This window comes from Ochotona curzoniae, unplaced genomic scaffold (genome assembly GCF_017591425.1).
Source record: "Ochotona curzoniae isolate NIBS_2020 unplaced genomic scaffold, NIBS_Ocur_1.0 scaffold_1852, whole genome shotgun sequence".
In the NCBI taxonomy this organism is placed as follows: domain Eukaryota; kingdom Metazoa; phylum Chordata; class Mammalia; order Lagomorpha; family Ochotonidae; genus Ochotona; species Ochotona curzoniae.
In genome coordinates, this window is record NW_024467087.1 from 55,957,042 (window position 1) to 55,975,039 (window position 17,998).

Below are 17,998 nucleotides of genomic sequence, written 5' to 3' on the forward strand. Positions count from 1 at the left end.
AGATACACAAAGAGGAGGAGAGACAGAGAGGAACATCTTCCATCCAATGGTTCACTCCCCGAGTGGCTGCAACAGCCGGAACTGAGCCAATCCGAAGCCAGGAGCCAGGAGCCTCTTCGGGATCTCCCGCACAGGTGCAGGGTCCCAAGGCTTTGGGCCGTCCTCAACTGCTTTCCTAGGCCACAAGCAGGGAGCTGAATGGGAAGCAGGGCTGTCAAGGTTAGAACTGGAACCCATATGGGATCCCAGCGAGTTCAAAGCGAGGACTTTATCTGCTGAGCTATGGCGCCTGGCCCAAATCTGCAGTTTTATTTTTCTTTTTAGTTGACCACTCCTAGGCTTGCCTAGCTATACTCTTTACTTAAAATTTGATGTTCAAAATTCCACATCTTTATTTTTTGCTGTGTTACTGAACTTAATTGTGCCAGTGTGAAGTGTCATTTGTAAACTGCACCCAGTTCAACTGATTCCTGGAAGCATCAGTTTACTTACCATGATTTGAGTTTTCTAGGAGATTGTTACCACAGTGTGATTTTTTATAAGAATGACAGAGAGTGAAGGAGGAACAGAGAGAAGGGGATCAAGATCTTCCATCTCTCTGCTGGTTCACACCCCAAACACCTGCAACAGTTTCAGTAGTACACTAGGATTTCCTCTTGGCAGGCATATACTGTATTTTATGCTTCTTTAATAGTGTAGTGTAGTTTGAAACCAGCAACATCTGTAGTACCATTTTAAATCTCCGATTCTCCCGTGCTTTAGCTGATCTGCCCCCAGTGTGCTGGACTGCAGTTTCCATGTTCCTTCGCCCTTCCCAACATGCTGCTGCTTGTTTCAGGTTATTTGACTATGAGGATACTTTAAAAACTCATGAAAAATGGAATTTTAAAAGCTTAATTTTAGGGCTTGGCATGATAGCCAGGTGGCTGGGGTCCTCACCTTGCGCGTGCCGGAATCCCATACGGGTGCCAGTTCTAATCCTGGCGGCCCCACTTCCCATCCAGCTCCCTGTGTATGGCTTCAGAGGGCAGTCAAAGATGGTCCAAGGCTTGCGACCCTGCACCAGTGTGGGAGACCTGGAAGAAGCTCCTGGCTCCTGGCTTCTGATTGGCTCAGTTCTGGGTGTTACAGCCTCTTGGAGAGTGAATCAGCGAATGGAGGATCTTCCTCTCTGTCTCTCCTCCTCTCTGTATCTTACTTTCCAATAAAAATAAATAAATCTTAAAAAAATGAAAAAGTTTGATTTTAGCACAATATATGTGTATATACACATGTATTAGCATTTTACATAGAAACAGAATCTATAGAATATGTATATAGATACATGGAGGTGGATTATGAGAATAATTGACTCATGCGATTATGGCAAACTGCAAAATCCCATGGCAGGTCATCTGCAGGCCGGATGTCAGTAGCACCTTTATGGAATGTAATAGGCAGTGACTTAGCCTGTGCAACAATTCCAGCCCCCCACATTTGGCTTTTTAAAAATATTTATTTGTTTTTATTGAAAAGGCAGATTTTACAGACAGAAGGAGAGACAAAAATCTTCTATCCACTGGTTCATTCCTCAAGTGAACGCAACGTACGGAGCTAAACTCAATGCAAAGCCAGGAGCCAGGAGCTTCATCTAGGTCTTCCATGTGGGTGCAGGGTCCCAAGGCTTTGGGCCGTCCTCCACTCCTTTCCCAGGCCACAGGCAGGGAGTTAGATGAAAAGTACAGCAGCCAGGACATGAACCGGTGCCCATATGGGATCCCAGCACATGTAAAACAAGGATTTAGCCGCTAGACTATCACTCTTAGTCCCAAACTTGGCTTTTAAATCGTGGTTATAGAAAGCTGGGGAGAGTTAGGCATAGAATATGGGGCGATGTTAGTCAATGGGTATAAAAGTTACAAGTATTTCCAGTGTTGTATGCACCGTACAGAGATTATAGTTTACAGTAACGTATTATGTATTCCCAAGTGTATGAGGTGAGCTATTTGCTAACAACCCTAATTTTTGAAATCGGTAGCAGTGAATAAGAATATGCCCTTTCAAAACATAATGCCACCATTGGCATCAGGTTTTGAGCTCACCATCAGAGAGATTCCTAGGGAGTAACTCCTTGCTAAACCTTGGAAACAAGTCAAGACAATATTGAATTCCACAGGGAGTCTACATTATGGAAACAACTGTTGAACAATTTCTGTATTGTCATGAATTAGATTTAGACCCTTGTGTAGCTTACAGATCTCTTACCCCATTCAGGTAGCTAAGAGATGAGGTCTAGCTTTCATCAGAATTTTTAAATCAGGGCCCAGCATGATGGCTTAGTGGCTAAATCCTTGCCTTGCAAGCTCCAGGATTCCATAAAGTACTGGTTCCTTTGCTGGCTGCTTCTCTGCCAGCTCCCTGCCTGTGGCCTGGGAAAGAAGCAGAAAATGGCCCAAAGTCCTGGGACCCTGCATCCACATGGGAGATCTGAAAGAAGCTCCTGGCTCCTGGTTTCGAATCGGCTCAGCTTCAGCCGTGGTGGACATTTGGGCAGTAAAGTAGCAGATAGGAGATGTTTCTCTTGGTCTCTACTTCTCTGTATAAATCTTTCTGATAAAAATAAATATGTCTTAAAAAATAAAGATTTTTTTAAATCAGTGAAAGTGCAGTAGGATAGGACCGTGAACTCATGTATTAGAATCCAGCACTTCAGTGATAAGTGTTCTGCTTTAAAGGAGATGTGATTGTCCAAGCAGACAAATTTCTCCTTTATCAGCATCTAGACACTTCTGTCCTGAGCCCAAATAGGAATTTTAGTGAGGAATCTTTCAATGGATAATGCTATGGTTGCTGTAGCTCTGTGAATTACTGTGTAGTTACAGGGTACTCCCCCTTATCCATTATCCCAATCCTAATGCTTTTAGTCATCAGTTGATAGAAAAGATATTACAAAAACAGTGTCTTAAAGTCAAACATGGTTTCTAACAATAGCTCTTAAAGAAAAGAGGTATGTATGTTGTATAATTGTCATAACAGCCTTAGTACTTATCTATTTTATATATATAAAAATTTATATGTATACACATACATACACATATATTCCTAACCTATATATATTAAAGCTGCATTATTTTTCCCTCTTCCCCACTTTGATGCATGTCTTACTAGTACATTCATTCTTGTTCTCAAAAGAAAGTGTTTTCAATTGTGACACATGCACATGTATGAAATCACTCATTTCCTACTAGTCCCTGGGAACAACAGCTAGAAAGGCATCCTGCTGACCAAAGATGTTGCTAATAACCACTTTTACTACCTCCACCATGTAATTTCAGATTCCATAATTTTTACCAAGTTGTTTATGAATCATTATTTCAGAATAAAACCTAAAGTAATCATTCTCATTTAAGAAGCTATTTCCATAATGGAATATTAACATCGCAATGCAGTAACTAAGTTCAAAATAACTGTATAGTTAGACAGATTTTTTCCTTAGCGGGTGGCCATGTTCTTAATGGCTCAATTCTGCTCTTCCTGCAAACCTTTGCACCTATGGAAGAAAAGAAAAACACCACTTGAAAGGCCTTTGACTTTTAGCTCTAATCACTGCCACATGAGTGAAGGGCTCTGCTTTGCTTGTTTACTTATGAAGGTGTTTTTCATTTTATTCCAGTGTCAATGAGTAGTGGCAATTCAAGGACACGGTTCAGTGTTTGAATTTCTCTAGTGATCTGAGACCTTACGAGAACATCACTTGTCTACACTTAAAGGGATGACTAGCCTAGGTAACAAAAGTTATTATAAAGAAATATGTTGCAGGTTTTTAAGGCAGAAAAGGAATAGAAGTACACACATTGGGGGCTTCATGAAGCCTTTCTCTAGATCAAGAATACTCACTTCAGCTATCAGCAGAAATGATTGAATTACCTGCTGGGGATGCTGGAGGAAACCATCCTCATTAGGATAATAGCCTAGACAAGAACTTGACCTCTTCTTAGCTTTTTGTTTCTCATGAGTCATTTATCTCAGAATTTGTTGAAAGAGTTTCTGGATTCCTGGACTCCATTTCGGGACACTGATTAAGATTCTTTGGCAAAAGGCTTGGCAATATGCATGTATTCAATTTTTGAGGCAGTCGAAAATTTGAGAAAAAGTGTTTTAAAGAACAGAGCTTTTGGCTGGGAGTGCAGAAACTTTGGTTCAGGCTCCATTGCTTCCATAACTTTGTTTGGTAGTCCTTATCAAACCAATTACCTTCTCTGGGCCTCAATTACCTCTCTGAAAAATGAGGTTATAGTAGGTGATTTCTGAAGTTTTACTTAACTCAATGATTTTCATGAAATCGGCAGTTTAGTTTGTGCTCTGCCAATCTACTGAACGATCTTCACTTACTCATTTAACCTCAAGATCCACTCACCTCCATCATAACTTTTATGAAACCCTAGAGCACAGGAATGGAACCCAGCTGATTGCAGTTACAGGCTTAAGCCAGTAATTAATGTGTAGTAAGACCTGCACTTAGTTAAAGCCCCACACTTCTTATCTCAATCACTGGGATTAAGAAAAAAATAAGGTAAAGATCCTTGGAGTAGTTAATACACTTAACATACTGCAAAACATAAGGGTTTAGGTCTTAGGTGATCCAAATTGGTTCATTTCGTTACCATTAATGTGCATAACGAAGGGGTAAATATAAAATAATTTTTCCTTATCTCTTTAAAGTTTCCATATTTCCATTACATACTGAAGGAATCCAATGTAAAATGCTGTTATAACCCCCTCTCACTTAGTCATAAAATTTTTCCTGTGTAAAATTCAAAAAAAAAAATCAAAGAAAAAAATCTTAGCAAGTATTAACATATAAAGAAACAATATAAAGGTCTTACCTAAAATTAAAATATTCTAACAGTTCACAAAAGTTAGACTCTGGAGGAAGAGGCACTCTGACAGATCTGATAATGAAAATGCAAGTCAAGTACAACTTTTTATTATTATCATTATTTTCCATGATATGGCTTTATAAGTAGGGAGTTTCTCCTCCACCTTCCCTTCTTCCCAACCTATACTCCCCAACACTGTTTTCCCCATATTATTACAATAGTATAGTCCCTTCATCAACAGGCATAAGGCCAATATTTTGCTACTTAGTTTACATTTCTTTTTTTAAAAGATTTTTTAAAAATTTTTATTGTCAAGTCAGATATACAGAGAGGAGGAGAGACAGAGAGGAAGATCTTCCATCTGATGATTCACTCCCCAAGTGGTTCCAAGACTTTGGGCCGTCCTCGACTGCTTTCCCAGGCCACAAGCAGGGAGCTGGATGGGAGGCATGGCTGCCGGGATTAGAACTGGCACCCATATGGGATCCCAGCACTTTCAAGGTGAGGACTTTAACCACTAGGCCAACATGCCGGGCCCTACAACATTTCTTTTTTTTTTTTTAATTTTAAAGATTTATTTATTTTTATTGGAAAGTCAGATATATAGAGAGAAGAGGAGAGACAGAGAGGAAGATCTTTTGTTCAATGCTCACTCCTCAAGTGGCCACAATGGCTGGAGCTGAGCCAATCCAAAGCCAAGAGCCAGGAGCTTCTTCCAGATCTCCCACATGGGTGCAGGGTCCCAAGGCTTTGGTCCATCCTCGACTGCTTTCCCAGGCCACAAGCAGGGAGCTGGATGGGAAGCGGAGTTGCCGGGGTTAGAACCAGCACCCATATGGGTTCCTAGCACGTTCAAGGCGAGGACCTTAGCAACTAGGCCACCGCGCTGGGCCCCCTACAACATTTTTTTTTTTACACAATCTTTACATAGTTAATTAGGGTACAAAGGTCCAAGAGCTACAGGAAAGTGGGTAAGACTATTATTTTTCCCAAATTGTTTCCTTCATGTTTAAAGGGGGGTTTCAAGGGAGAAGGACCACCCAATTTCCCACCCTCCCCAGGTCCTGGATCCCCTACAACATTTCTTAATGACAGTTTATCAATATCTACCAAAGGGCATACCTTTTGACCTGGCGTTCCACTTTAGCGAATTGATCTTACACCTATTCTTTGTTCATCTGTTGATTACATAACAAACGTTCTTAAAACCTCATGAAACGTGTTTATTTTTTTAAAAAAACTGCATGGATTTCATTTTTATACCAAAATAAACCTAAATTTTATTTCCATGAACTTTTTGAAGTGTCCTCATATATAAATTATTCATTGAAATGTTATTTGCATTAGTAAGAGAAAGGAGAACAAACTACATTTTCAGAATAGTCGGGTGAAATTATAGTACATTCATGCAATAAAATTCCATGCAGCAATTTTGAAGGAGAGTTAATAAGCTTTCCCACTCCAAGTTAAATTAAGTGAAATGATCATCAACTTAGGGTAAGTGAAAAAGAAGGTACAAAAAAGTGTGTGTAGAATGATATTACCTGTGTAAGTGCACTATTTGGGTGATTTGATGTGTATAAAATCTGAAAAGCTACACTGTAAAGTCATACCTTTGTGACATTGCTTACTTCCAAGGTAGGGATCTGGGTGGCCAAGAGAATATGGAATTTTGCTTCACAATATATTATTATATCTTCAGAGTTCGAAGCTTATGAATATATTACTTCTTAAAAGCAATACAATGATAGTGATGGAGTAATAGAGACTACTATATCCAGATGTGAAGATATATTGCAGTAAACATCCCTACTTCCAAATCAAAGACGGACTCCCAATGAAATTGTTGGACATATATGTACACATTGGGATACTGAACTGTCTGACAATGTCGTGGCAAGGTTAAATAACAGACTGATGGAACTTATGACTCCTTAAGGACTATACTACTGTAACAATATGTATACACTGGGAAGATCAGTCAGGAGTGGGAATTTGAGGGATAGGGAATCCCACACTCTACGGAATTGTACCATAAACCTTAAAAAAATATGTAAAAGGAATACAATAAAAAGAGTTAAATATTACAAAACCCTGTATTTATTATATAAGTATATAAAAACAAGAATATCTGTCATAATATACACCAAACACCAAAGTGTGTATGTTAGGATGGGGAGATGAGCAGTGACATGTGTATGTTGGGGGCAGACATTACCTTTTGCTTCACATGCTTTAATTTTAAAATCGGATTTCATACAAAAGCCAACTATATCTAAGAATCTTATTCCATGGGATAAAGAGAGTAATACTTTTTTTTTCCAGTACAGTCATAAATACACAAGGGACTCAGCCTTATTAACTTGATCTCCAGTCATATCATTCCCTTGAGTCTTTCTGATGGATTAATAAGACTATGCCATTCAAAAATTCAGAGTTAAACAATGAACTCAATCATATCACCCAAATCCTCCATATCAGAAGGGTTATACAAGAGGCAGAGTATGAAAGGTATGAAAGGGGGGCCCTTGTACAACTGTTTCAAAGATATAACTCACACTTCAAAGTGTATAGTCTTTGAGGTCACTGAAAAAAAAATAGGTTTAAAGGCAGAAGTTAAATATTTAACTCACTACATTATCAACTAGCTGTGTAACTTTTGGTTAGTTATTTACCTTTTATTGTTAATCAACTAATCCTATCCTATTGCATCACTCACAAAATTATCGAGAAAATAAAATGATATATAAGTATGCTGTAAACTCTAAAGTGTTGTGCAAATTATATCACATTTCAGCATCTATGGAGGCAGAAATAATGACAACTGACTAAAGTAATTTCCCCTGCATTGTAATTAAGGACATTTTCCACTTTATTCTCAGGATCACACAGCAACTTTGAAGGCATATAATGTTCAGAAAGTTTCTAGTTCAAAATTCAGCATATATACTGTGTCTCTCTCACTACATGTACCAATTGTAAGAATTAAAATTTAATAATAATACTAGAGAATATGTGGTAATAGGAAAACAAAATAGATATTTGTCATTGTGCTTTGTTGTTTTGAACTCTTAGAAATGGATAGAATGATAGTGTGGTGTAAACACTGATTTTTTTTTTGTTTACATTTCAGTTATCTACCTCATACTTTACCATGCCATATTTGTTTTCTTTGCTTGGACCTATTGGAAATCTATCTTTACACTCCCACAGCAACCAAACCAGAAGGTAAGAATATTGTTCACTTACTCAAACTAGGAATTAGAGGAAAATAGATATGCCTATAAAGGAAGAAAAAAAAACCCTTCCTGTTATCAAAGAGGGTTTAAAGAACTGTTAGTGATCAAGGTGAACTTAAAATACGCTTTTGAACGAGTTTGTGAAATCAGCAGTCTTGGCAATCTGTAAGGCAAGGAAACCACTACCTGCATTGGTGAAATAATTAGAAAAACAAGCAAACAAACAACAACAAAAAAAAACCCAAACCTTGGATTCTGAAGTCTTATCTAGATCAATTTTATGGAAACTGTAATTTTGTTATCTAGGTTCTGGAAGACAAATTGAGGAAAAAAATAATTCAATAGTTTAACCAGTTATTTTGAAATTTGAATAGTTCTCTTGAATCAAATGTTTCAGTTGGGCCTGGCATGATAGCATAGTCCTAGCCTTGAACGCGCTGGATGGATCCCATATGGATGCCAGTTCTAATCCCAGCGGCCCTGCTTCCCATCCAGCTCTCTGCTTGTGACCTGGGAAAGAGTTGAGGACAGCCAAAGCCTGCACTCGCGTGGGAGACCCTGAAGAATCTCCTGGCTCCTGGCTTCGGATCGGATGCGATCCAGCCGTTGTGGCCACTTGGGGGGTGAACCATTGGACGGAAGATCTTCCTCTCTCTTCTCTTCTCTGTATATCTGCCTTTCCAACAAAAATTTTAAAAATCTTTTAAAAAAGTGTTTCAGTCAACTTTGGAAGAGTTGGTGAAATAATTTGTGGTCATCTCATTATAATGTGTAACTACTCTAAACCAGATTAGCTTCCATGGTAGAAATAAAGCAGTAGCAGAGATGCTACCATCTTCCAAATATGAACAGACTTCAAAAAGTGCGAGGAAATGAACTTGAAAGATAAATTTATTTGTCTACAAAAAACTTTGGTGATCTGTCTATAGCTTCTTTGTAATACATATTTTCAGTTAATATTTCAAAGACCACTAGTACAAACGAAAATACTGCAACCTTGATGTATTTAAAACGGTAAACAAGAAAATAAAATTAAATACGGAGAAAGGCAGTAATGCAGGCATTGGACAACATAACAGATATAAGATAAAAAGAAAACAAAGAGCAAAGTAGCAAACATTTTTTTTTCCTAATGAAATTGCTTGATTAAACTAACCAATTAAAAGGTTAAGATTCACAGAATGTGGGCCTGGCTTGATACTTGCCTTGTAAGTATCCTATGGGCGTCAGTCCATTATCCTGGCTGCCCCACTTCCCATACAGTTCCTGGCTGGGAAAGCAGCAGGGGAATGGCCAAAAGCCTTGGGATTCTGGCTCCTGGTTTCGGATCGGCTCAGCTCCGGCTGTTGTCGCCATTTGGGGAGGGAAGCAGTGAATGGAAGCTATTTTTCTCTGTCTCTGCTTCTCTGTATAAATCTGCATTTCCAATAAAAATGAAAAAATCTTTTAAAAAAGAAAAACTAGGAAACATGAATGGAACATGTACACAATTGTATGATAACAGAGACTTCAGTATTCCATTTTCAATAACTGATAACGCAACTAGACAGAAGATCAATACAAAATAGAAGACTTGAACAAGACTAAGCTGGCTACATGTAACACACCGAAAATCAGCAGAATGCACATGGTTCCCAAGTGCACATGGAACGTTCTCCAGTATTGACCATATATATGGACTTTAAAAAGTTCAGGAGAAACAGAATTAAAAACTATCTTATTTTGGTGCAGAAAATTTTGAAACCCAGCCATAGTTTTTTTTTAATAGTATATGTTTCTCTCTCTTTTTTAAAAGTTTTATTTTGTTTTAATTGCAAAGTCAGATATACAGAGAGGAAGATCTTCCATCCTATGATTCACTCCCCAAGTAATGGCAATGGCCGGTGCTGCGCCGATCCAAAGCCAGGAGCCGGAGCTCTTCCTCCAGGTCTCCCATGAGGGTGCAGAGTACCAAGTCTTTGGGCTGTCCTCAACTGCTCTATCTGGACACAAGCAGGGAGCTGGATGGGAAGGGGAGCAGCCGAGACATTAACCAGTGCCCCTATGGGTTCCCGGAGAATGCAAGGCAAGGACTCTAGCCACTAGGCTACTGCACCAGGCCTTATTATTATTATTTTATGATACAGTTCTGTAGGCTCTGGGATTTCTGTTATCCCCCTTCCTAAACTGTCCCCCAACCGCCACATTATTTTAACCTATATTAGTACAATACTGTAGTTCCTAAAAATATAAAATGCCACGGGTCTGGGGCGATAGCATAGTGGTTAAAGTCCTCACCTTGCATGTACTGGGAACCCATATGGGCGCCGGTTCTAATCCCGGCAGCTCCACTTCCCATCCAGATCCCTGCTTGTGGCCTGGGAAAGCAGTCGAGGATGGCCCAAAGCCTTGGGACCCTGCACCCGCGTGGGAGATCCAGAAGAGGTTCCAGGTTCCCGGCTTCAGATTGGCATAGCATCGGCCGTTGCGCTCACTTGGGGAGTGAATCATTGGATGGAAGATCTTCCTCTCTGTCTTTCCTCTCTGTATATCTGACTATCTGACTTTGTAATAAAAATGAATAACTCTTTTTTTAAAAAAGTAGCATGGTATTTCCGCTTTAAAAAGGCACATAGGGATGTGTAAAAATTAGGACTATAAAAATTTATAAGAAAACATAAGGAAAAACTTATGACAATGGATTTGGTGATGATTTCTTGTTTGTGACATCAAAACTATAATGGCAACAAAGAATTGATAAATTGGAGATTACATGAACATGTAAGCTTTCTGTGCATCAAAGGGCACAAATGACAAAATGAGTGGGAGAAGGTATGTGCAAATTATATATCTGATAAGGGATTAATCTCCAGAATATAAACTACAACTCAAGAAGAAAACTAATAGTCTGGTAAAACATGGGCAAAGGTCCTGAGTAGATATTATTGCAAGGAAGATATGCAAATGACCATTTGCATACAAAAGAGTATTGATCATCACTAATTATTACAGAAATGAAAGTAAAAACCATGATGAGATATTATCACCTCACACTCATTAAAATGTCACTATTAAAAATCAAAATAGCAACTATTGATGAAAGTATAGCGAAATTGTACAAGCACCAAAAGAAAAAATAAAACACATTTTAGACTTTTGTATGTCAAACTCCATCAAGAAATTCACAAGACTGCCTGATAAATGGAAGGAAATATTTATATCATGTATCTGATGTTTCCTATGTTTTGACTAAATATTCCTTCTTTCAAAAAAAAATTTATTTTATTTGAGAAGTGGTGTTAATGAAAAGAGGAGCAACAGAGATTTTCCAAACGGTCATTCTGAAGCCAAGAGCCAGGAGCTTATTCTGGATCTTCCACAAATGTGCCGGGGCCCAAGCACTTGGTCCATCTTCTACTGCTTTTCCAGGTGGAAAGCAGAGAGCTAGATAGGAAGTGGAGCAGCCAGGAGTTTATCTGGCTCCTATATGAAGTGCTGGTTCTGCAGGCAGACACTTAGCCCGCTATTCCATAGCTTTGGTACTCTTGAATATATATTCTTACAACTCAGCAACAAAAGACAATCCAGTTTTAAAGATCAGGCAAATACTATGAGACAGTGTCACATAATGCAATGTAATCAATAAAAAATAATATAACAGAAAAAGGCATAGAACCAACAACAAAAAATGAGGCAAATAAAAATGAGTGAAGGACTTGAATGGATATTTCTCCAGAGTGTGTAAAAATTGCCAAGAAATGCAAGAAAAAATGTTAATTTTTAGTGATTAGACAAGAATGAGATGCCTCTTGATATCTACTAGAATGATCAAAACTGAATGAGGGAATGAATAAATGAATGAATGATAAATAGCAAATGTTGGTGGATGCGAAGAAATCAGAGCCCTCATACACCGATCCTGGAAATATAAAGTGGTATAGCTGGCATAGAAAGCAATTATACAGTTCCTCATAAAGTTTAAAATATCATTCCATGTGACCTGGAAGTTTCATTCCTAAGTATATATGTGAAGAAATTGAACAGGCATTCAGACAAATGCTTATACACAACCGTTCATAGCAGCACTGTTTACTATAAGCCAAAGATGGAACCAACCCCAATGTCCATCAATGGATATATGAATACAGTAAATATGGTATATTATGGAAAATAGAATATTAGTCGTCCATAAAATGCAGTATGATATATGCTATAGCATAAATGAACCTTGAAAGCATTATGCTAATTGAAATGCTACAGGCACCAAAAGCCACATAACTCCAATTAAATACATATACAATATCTAAAGAGGCAAATCCATAGAGACAGAAAATAGATTAGGGGTCGCTAGGGTCTGTGTAATGAGAATGAGGAATGACTGCTTAGTGGGCATGGGGTTTTTTAATGGTTTATAAGAATGTCCTGAAAATTGGAAGTGATAGTTGTCACACAACAGTTTGAATATACTAAATACTGAATTGTGCACTGTGAAATGTAGGCTTTACAATGAGATTTTATGTGAATTTTAGCTCAAAAGAGATAATTAAGTGTATACAACCTTAGACAAGCTGCTTAATCTTTTTTTTTTTACATATAAAACAGTGCTATCGATTTTATAAAGTAGTGATAAAAGCCAGATTTAATCACTGAAATACTTAGCCAGAGAAATTACAAGCTCAGACCCAGCATGGTAGCCTAGTGGCTAAAGTCCCCACCTTGCACGCGCCGGGATCCCATATGGGCGCCGGTTCTAATCCTGGCAGCACCACTTCCCATCCAGCTCCCTGCTTGTGGCTTGAGAAAGCAGTTGAGGACGGCCCAAAGCTTTGGGACCCTGCACCCGTGTGGGATACCTAGAAGAGGCTCTTGGTTTCTGGCTCCGGATCCGTTCAGCTCCCGCCATTGCCATCACTTGGGGAGTGAATCATCGGATAGAAGATCTTCTCTGTCTCTCCTCCTCTCTATACATATCTGACTTTGCAATAAAAATAAATAAATCTTAAAAAAAGTTACAAGCTCAAATTATCTCTGAGTATCACAAGGGTAGGTTACAAATTTTCAGTTAAGTGGTTACTGTTGTTTTTAATTCTTTCTGTGAACCTTGAAAAATAATGTCTTGTCTATCACTTCTGGTTCCAGTTCCACTTGTCTTATACAGATAAGGAACGCTATGAAAATGAAGAGAGACCTGAAGTCCAGAAGCAGATGCTTTTTGATATGGCCAAGAAGCTACCAGTTTACACAAGAACCGGGAGTGGAGGTCAGTTCACCCAAAATCAATTAGAGAAGCAGTTTATCAGGGATTTCAAATTAAGTCACGTGTGTTGTCAGGCTAGCTCCTGCCCCCAAAATCTCATATTTGGAAGCCCACTAGGAAGTTTTTGTTTTCTTATAAAAATGTTCAACTTCAAATAAAATTCAAAGATTGTAGACACAATGGATTCTATCACTAACATTTTGCTATTTGCTTTGTCATGTATGTGTTCACATTTCCACCCCTGTGTCCAGCTTCCATTAAACCATATTAACTCTTTTGGTGCATTTCAATGTAAGCACACATCTTTCTAAATATTTTGTCATTTTGATAAAAAATTTACATATAAACATCTATACATCATAAGTGTATAATTCAGTATGTTTTGAAAAATGTACACATTTATGTAAGCAAACCCCTATAAAAAAATTACCCTTACCCCTCCCCCCCAAAATTCTGCCATGCCCCTTTCCAGTTAATGCTTCCCCAACACATATAATCACTATTCTGATCTTTTTCAGTTGTGGATAGGTTTTGCCCATTCTAGGATTTTTAAATTATTGCAATCATACAGTATGTACTCTGTATCTGGCTTCTTTTATTCAGCATAATTTTTTTTGAGATTCATCCATATTGTTGCATATTTCATTCCCTTTATTGCTGAGTAGTACTATATTATGTGGCTATATGATAATTTGTGTTAGCCATTCAATGGTTGCTATATATCTAAGTTGTTTCCAGTGCTTAGCTATTGCTACAAATATTGTTGTCCAAGTATTTGTACAAAGATATGTCTTCATTTTTCTTGGGTAAATATCCACTATGGAATTTTACTCTTAGATTTAATCTGTATGGCTATAACAGTACTTGCTCAACCAATCAATTCTCCACCTTTTCAAATTTGAAAACCAAGGCTCTTCTGACAAGTGATCCTAATGTTTCTAATAAGGAAGATCATGTTTCAAGGCTTTGAAAAATTTGCTTACTATATTCATTTCTTTATAATTTATTTCTTCAATAAATATTAATTAAGATACCATGTGACACTTGAGAAAATATCAATCTGTTATGAGTATTATATGGCATTTATAATTGTTAAACAATAAAATTATAATTGTTATGCTTTTTAAAACCTCTTCCAGCATACTGAAGCTTTATGGTTTGAAGTAATACTATATGTGGGATTTTCTTTAAAATGCTAAAGTTAGCTTCCTGTAATGGCTGCTCTCTGGAAGACGCTGTCCTGTGGAAGCTCTGGAACTTCCCAAGGAAGGGAGGATTTCGAGTGAAATAAAAACTATATATATATATATAGTATATATAGTATATGTAGTATATATATATATACTACAAAAAAATGCTAAAGTTAAAGGCTAATAGTACAAATAAGTTAAGCAAAAATTATACACTGCTGATAATTAGTGAGTTGGGTAATGATACATAGAGTTCACTATATTATTTCATCTATTGTATTTTCACGCTTGAAATGTTTGTAATACTAATTCTTCATAAGTGTCTCTTATGTGTGACGCAATGTCCCAGGCACCAGGAACAGAGTTGAACAGATAGATACAGTCCCATATGGAGTTTACATTCTGATGAAAAAGGGCAGATGACAAATCATTTAATTTCAGGTAGTAGTAAACAGATTACAAACTATGGCATGAATTGCGTTCAGGGATAGACTTATTTCAAATGTTGCTTTTACAACTTCACATTTATTATGTTTTTAACAAATGGAGTATTTCCATGTCAACCAGATTTCTGGTTTTTCTTGATAACTCAGATGTTCTGGAAACATCTAATTTATACTTTTACCAACAAAAATTAGCTAGAACTAAGCAATGGCACCCTTCTTTAAAGAGGGTAGGAATGAATTCCCTAAATGCTTCATTCACTACTCACTGTTCCCAGGACTCTTCAAATGTGTTTCTGATCCCATCTTAGAAAATAATTGGAAATGTTTTTCTAGAAAATGCCATTTGAGCTGAAACCTGAAAGATTACATTGAACTATGTGTACAATCTTTCAAAAGTTCATGAAAATGCATGGTACAGAGAAAACTGTGGATGAATTTTAAAACATTTTTTGCACAAAAGCAAACATCTTATAATTCCATTTTCCACTAACTTTTTGAGGTGTGTGTGTGTCAGGGTGAGAGAAAGAAAGAGAGAGAGAGAGAGAATGAATGAATAAGGGTATAAGGATTTGAATCACAAAATTAACAGAAGCAGAAAATTCCCAGCTTGCCATTTGCAGGGTGAACAAACCAGGAAAGCTGGTAACCTGGTAATGTAGATCCAGTTTAAATCCAAAGACCTGAGAACCAGATCACTAATGGTCCCAGTTAAGGACAGGAGAAATTGATAGCTCATACAGGCAGGCAGAGGAAACAAATTTTCTCTTCTCTCAGTGGGTCCACTCTAACTGCGGAGGACAATATGCTTTACTTGGTCACCTCACCGAGACATCCAGACATTAATTTTAACCAAATACCTGGATATCCTGTAACCCAGTCAGGTTGACATATAAAATTAACTGTCACAAATCATCCTTTGTCAAATTAATACCCGTAGAGATCTCCTTGTGCTGCACTTAATCTCCAAGTAAAGACAATGACAAGGACATGATTCTGCCTGACGTGTCACCACTATCGTGCATGCAACCAAAAATACACTCTCTCCTCTTTCTCAAAGAGGTAAAAGTTCATGAGTAATATTTATTCTTCTGCTTGATACCTTGTAACTTAATAACTATTTACATTTTGTGATTTAAAGCTATACTTAAAAATTTTGATGTAAAGTCAATAATATTATATTACATGGGGAAAATAAAAGAAGAAAATATTTGAGATATACATAAACACATTCTTAATAAAACAAGAAGAAAATTCTCACAGTATCTGTAGTACTTTTTTCTGTAGCTGGTCTGATAGTCATAGGTAATATTTATAAATATTTTCTCTGTTCGTTTTGCCTTTCACAAACACCTCAGCTCATCATGCTTCTTTGCTTGCTGTGGTGACACAAACCTTCATTCCTGAAGAGTCTGGACCGTTCGTATTTCTGCCTGGATTAGGTTGTTGCAGTTTTTCCATTGACTAGGATGTATTAATACTAAGATGCCTTATGGCATCTTCTATATTGAAGACATATTCTTCCTAAATTCCACCATGGACTAGTAGTCCAGTTTCCACTTGCACAGTGAGGATCCATCATCCCATCAAACATTGCAGCTGATGCTTTGACCTAATGATTCAGAAACATGAGGAGCCCAAAGTAGCTTCATTCCTTTTCAAATGAATTGTTGTACTGTCCAGTGGAAGCATTTCCCCTTCTGGGACTAAGACCTCTAGGCCACAGAAACAGGAAGCCAACCATTTTGTTATGTGCCAGTACTGTGGCATTTCAGTATTGTGAGATTTCTTTCTCTTCACCTTCTCCCTCTGTGTCACATTGCCTTTCAAATAAATAAGTAAAACTTTTTTTTTTTTAAAGTCTGTTAGAAGAACGTTAAGGATAGCTAATTCCCTGGGTCCATGGATTGTGGCTGTCAGAGAAAGATCATCATAAATAGGTTGCTGATTCTGAACATATACAGCCGTCTAGAGAACCTTGCCCATTCCTGTAAGGTAATGTCACTAGGCTTGTGCTGTAACTAACCCTTCAAAGGATTTTTTCTCCGTTCTGAATAACCAGTTCCTCATGATAAAACCAGTGAATTTTATACTCAATGGTGTGGGCTGACTCTTATACTTCTCTTGCGCTGCATGTAGCAGTGGATGAGACATTTTATAAGTCCACACTTGGATATTTTGATAGAAATATTGCATGCAGAGAAGTCAAATCTGTATTGAGAGTATCTAGTCCAATAAGGACAGAATTAATCTTCCATGATAGAAACAGTTCAGTTATAACAACCTCCTACCAAATGGCTGACCGCCTTAGAGTATGCTGCTATACTAGGGGCTCAGTGTTGGTCTCAGATACTGACAGTCTGGGCTCTCAGCTGTAGCTGTAACCAGGTGAGCCTTGGTGAATGGAGTCCGTGTTGCTGAGCCCATGCATAACATCTGTCCCTCCCACTATGGCATCTTTGTTCATGAGTCCATTAAGGAATGGCAGGAGTGACTAGAAAAAGAGACTGACTGGTATCCACAGTTCTTTCTATCCCATCTTTTAAAAAAAAAGAATTATTTTATTTTTATTGGAAAGTCAGATATATATATAGAGGAGGAGAGACAGAGAGAAAGACCTTCCGTCCAATGATTCACTCCCCAAGTGACCACAATGCGCTCATCCGAATCCAGGAGCCAGGAGCTCTTCTGGGTCTCCCACATGGGTGCAGGGTCCCAAGGCTTTGGGCTGTCCTCGACTGCTTTCCCAGGCCACACGTAGGGAGCTGGACTGGAAGTGGGATTGCCGAGACGTGAACTGGTGCTCATATGGGATCCCAATGCATGCAAGGCGAGTACTTCAGCCACTAGGTTACTGTGCTGGGCCCTCTATCCCCTTCTGGTTATTAAAATCTTTCTCTGTTATGCTATGGTCTGAATTATTATGCCCTCCACCAAAATTTGCAGTTTGAAATCCTAAGCCCTAAAGTGATAGTGTTAGGAGGAAGGGCCTTTTGGATCATGAGGCTACAGCTCTTCTGAATAGAATTAA

General features: G+C 38.0%; 1 protein-coding gene across 1 annotated transcript in view; it reads left to right on the forward strand.

Moving 5' to 3' along the window:
- The window catches only part of ZDHHC15 (zinc finger DHHC-type palmitoyltransferase 15), a 97,493-nt gene that overhangs the window by 26,168 nt on the left and 53,327 nt on the right, over positions 1–17,998 (forward strand). The window contains exons 3-4 of the mRNA XM_040999639.1: positions 7,993–8,087; positions 13,217–13,337. Of these exons, the coding sequence (XP_040855573.1) occupies positions 7,993–8,087; positions 13,217–13,337 (216 nt within the window). The remainder of the gene's footprint in view (positions 1–7,992; positions 8,088–13,216; positions 13,338–17,998) is intronic.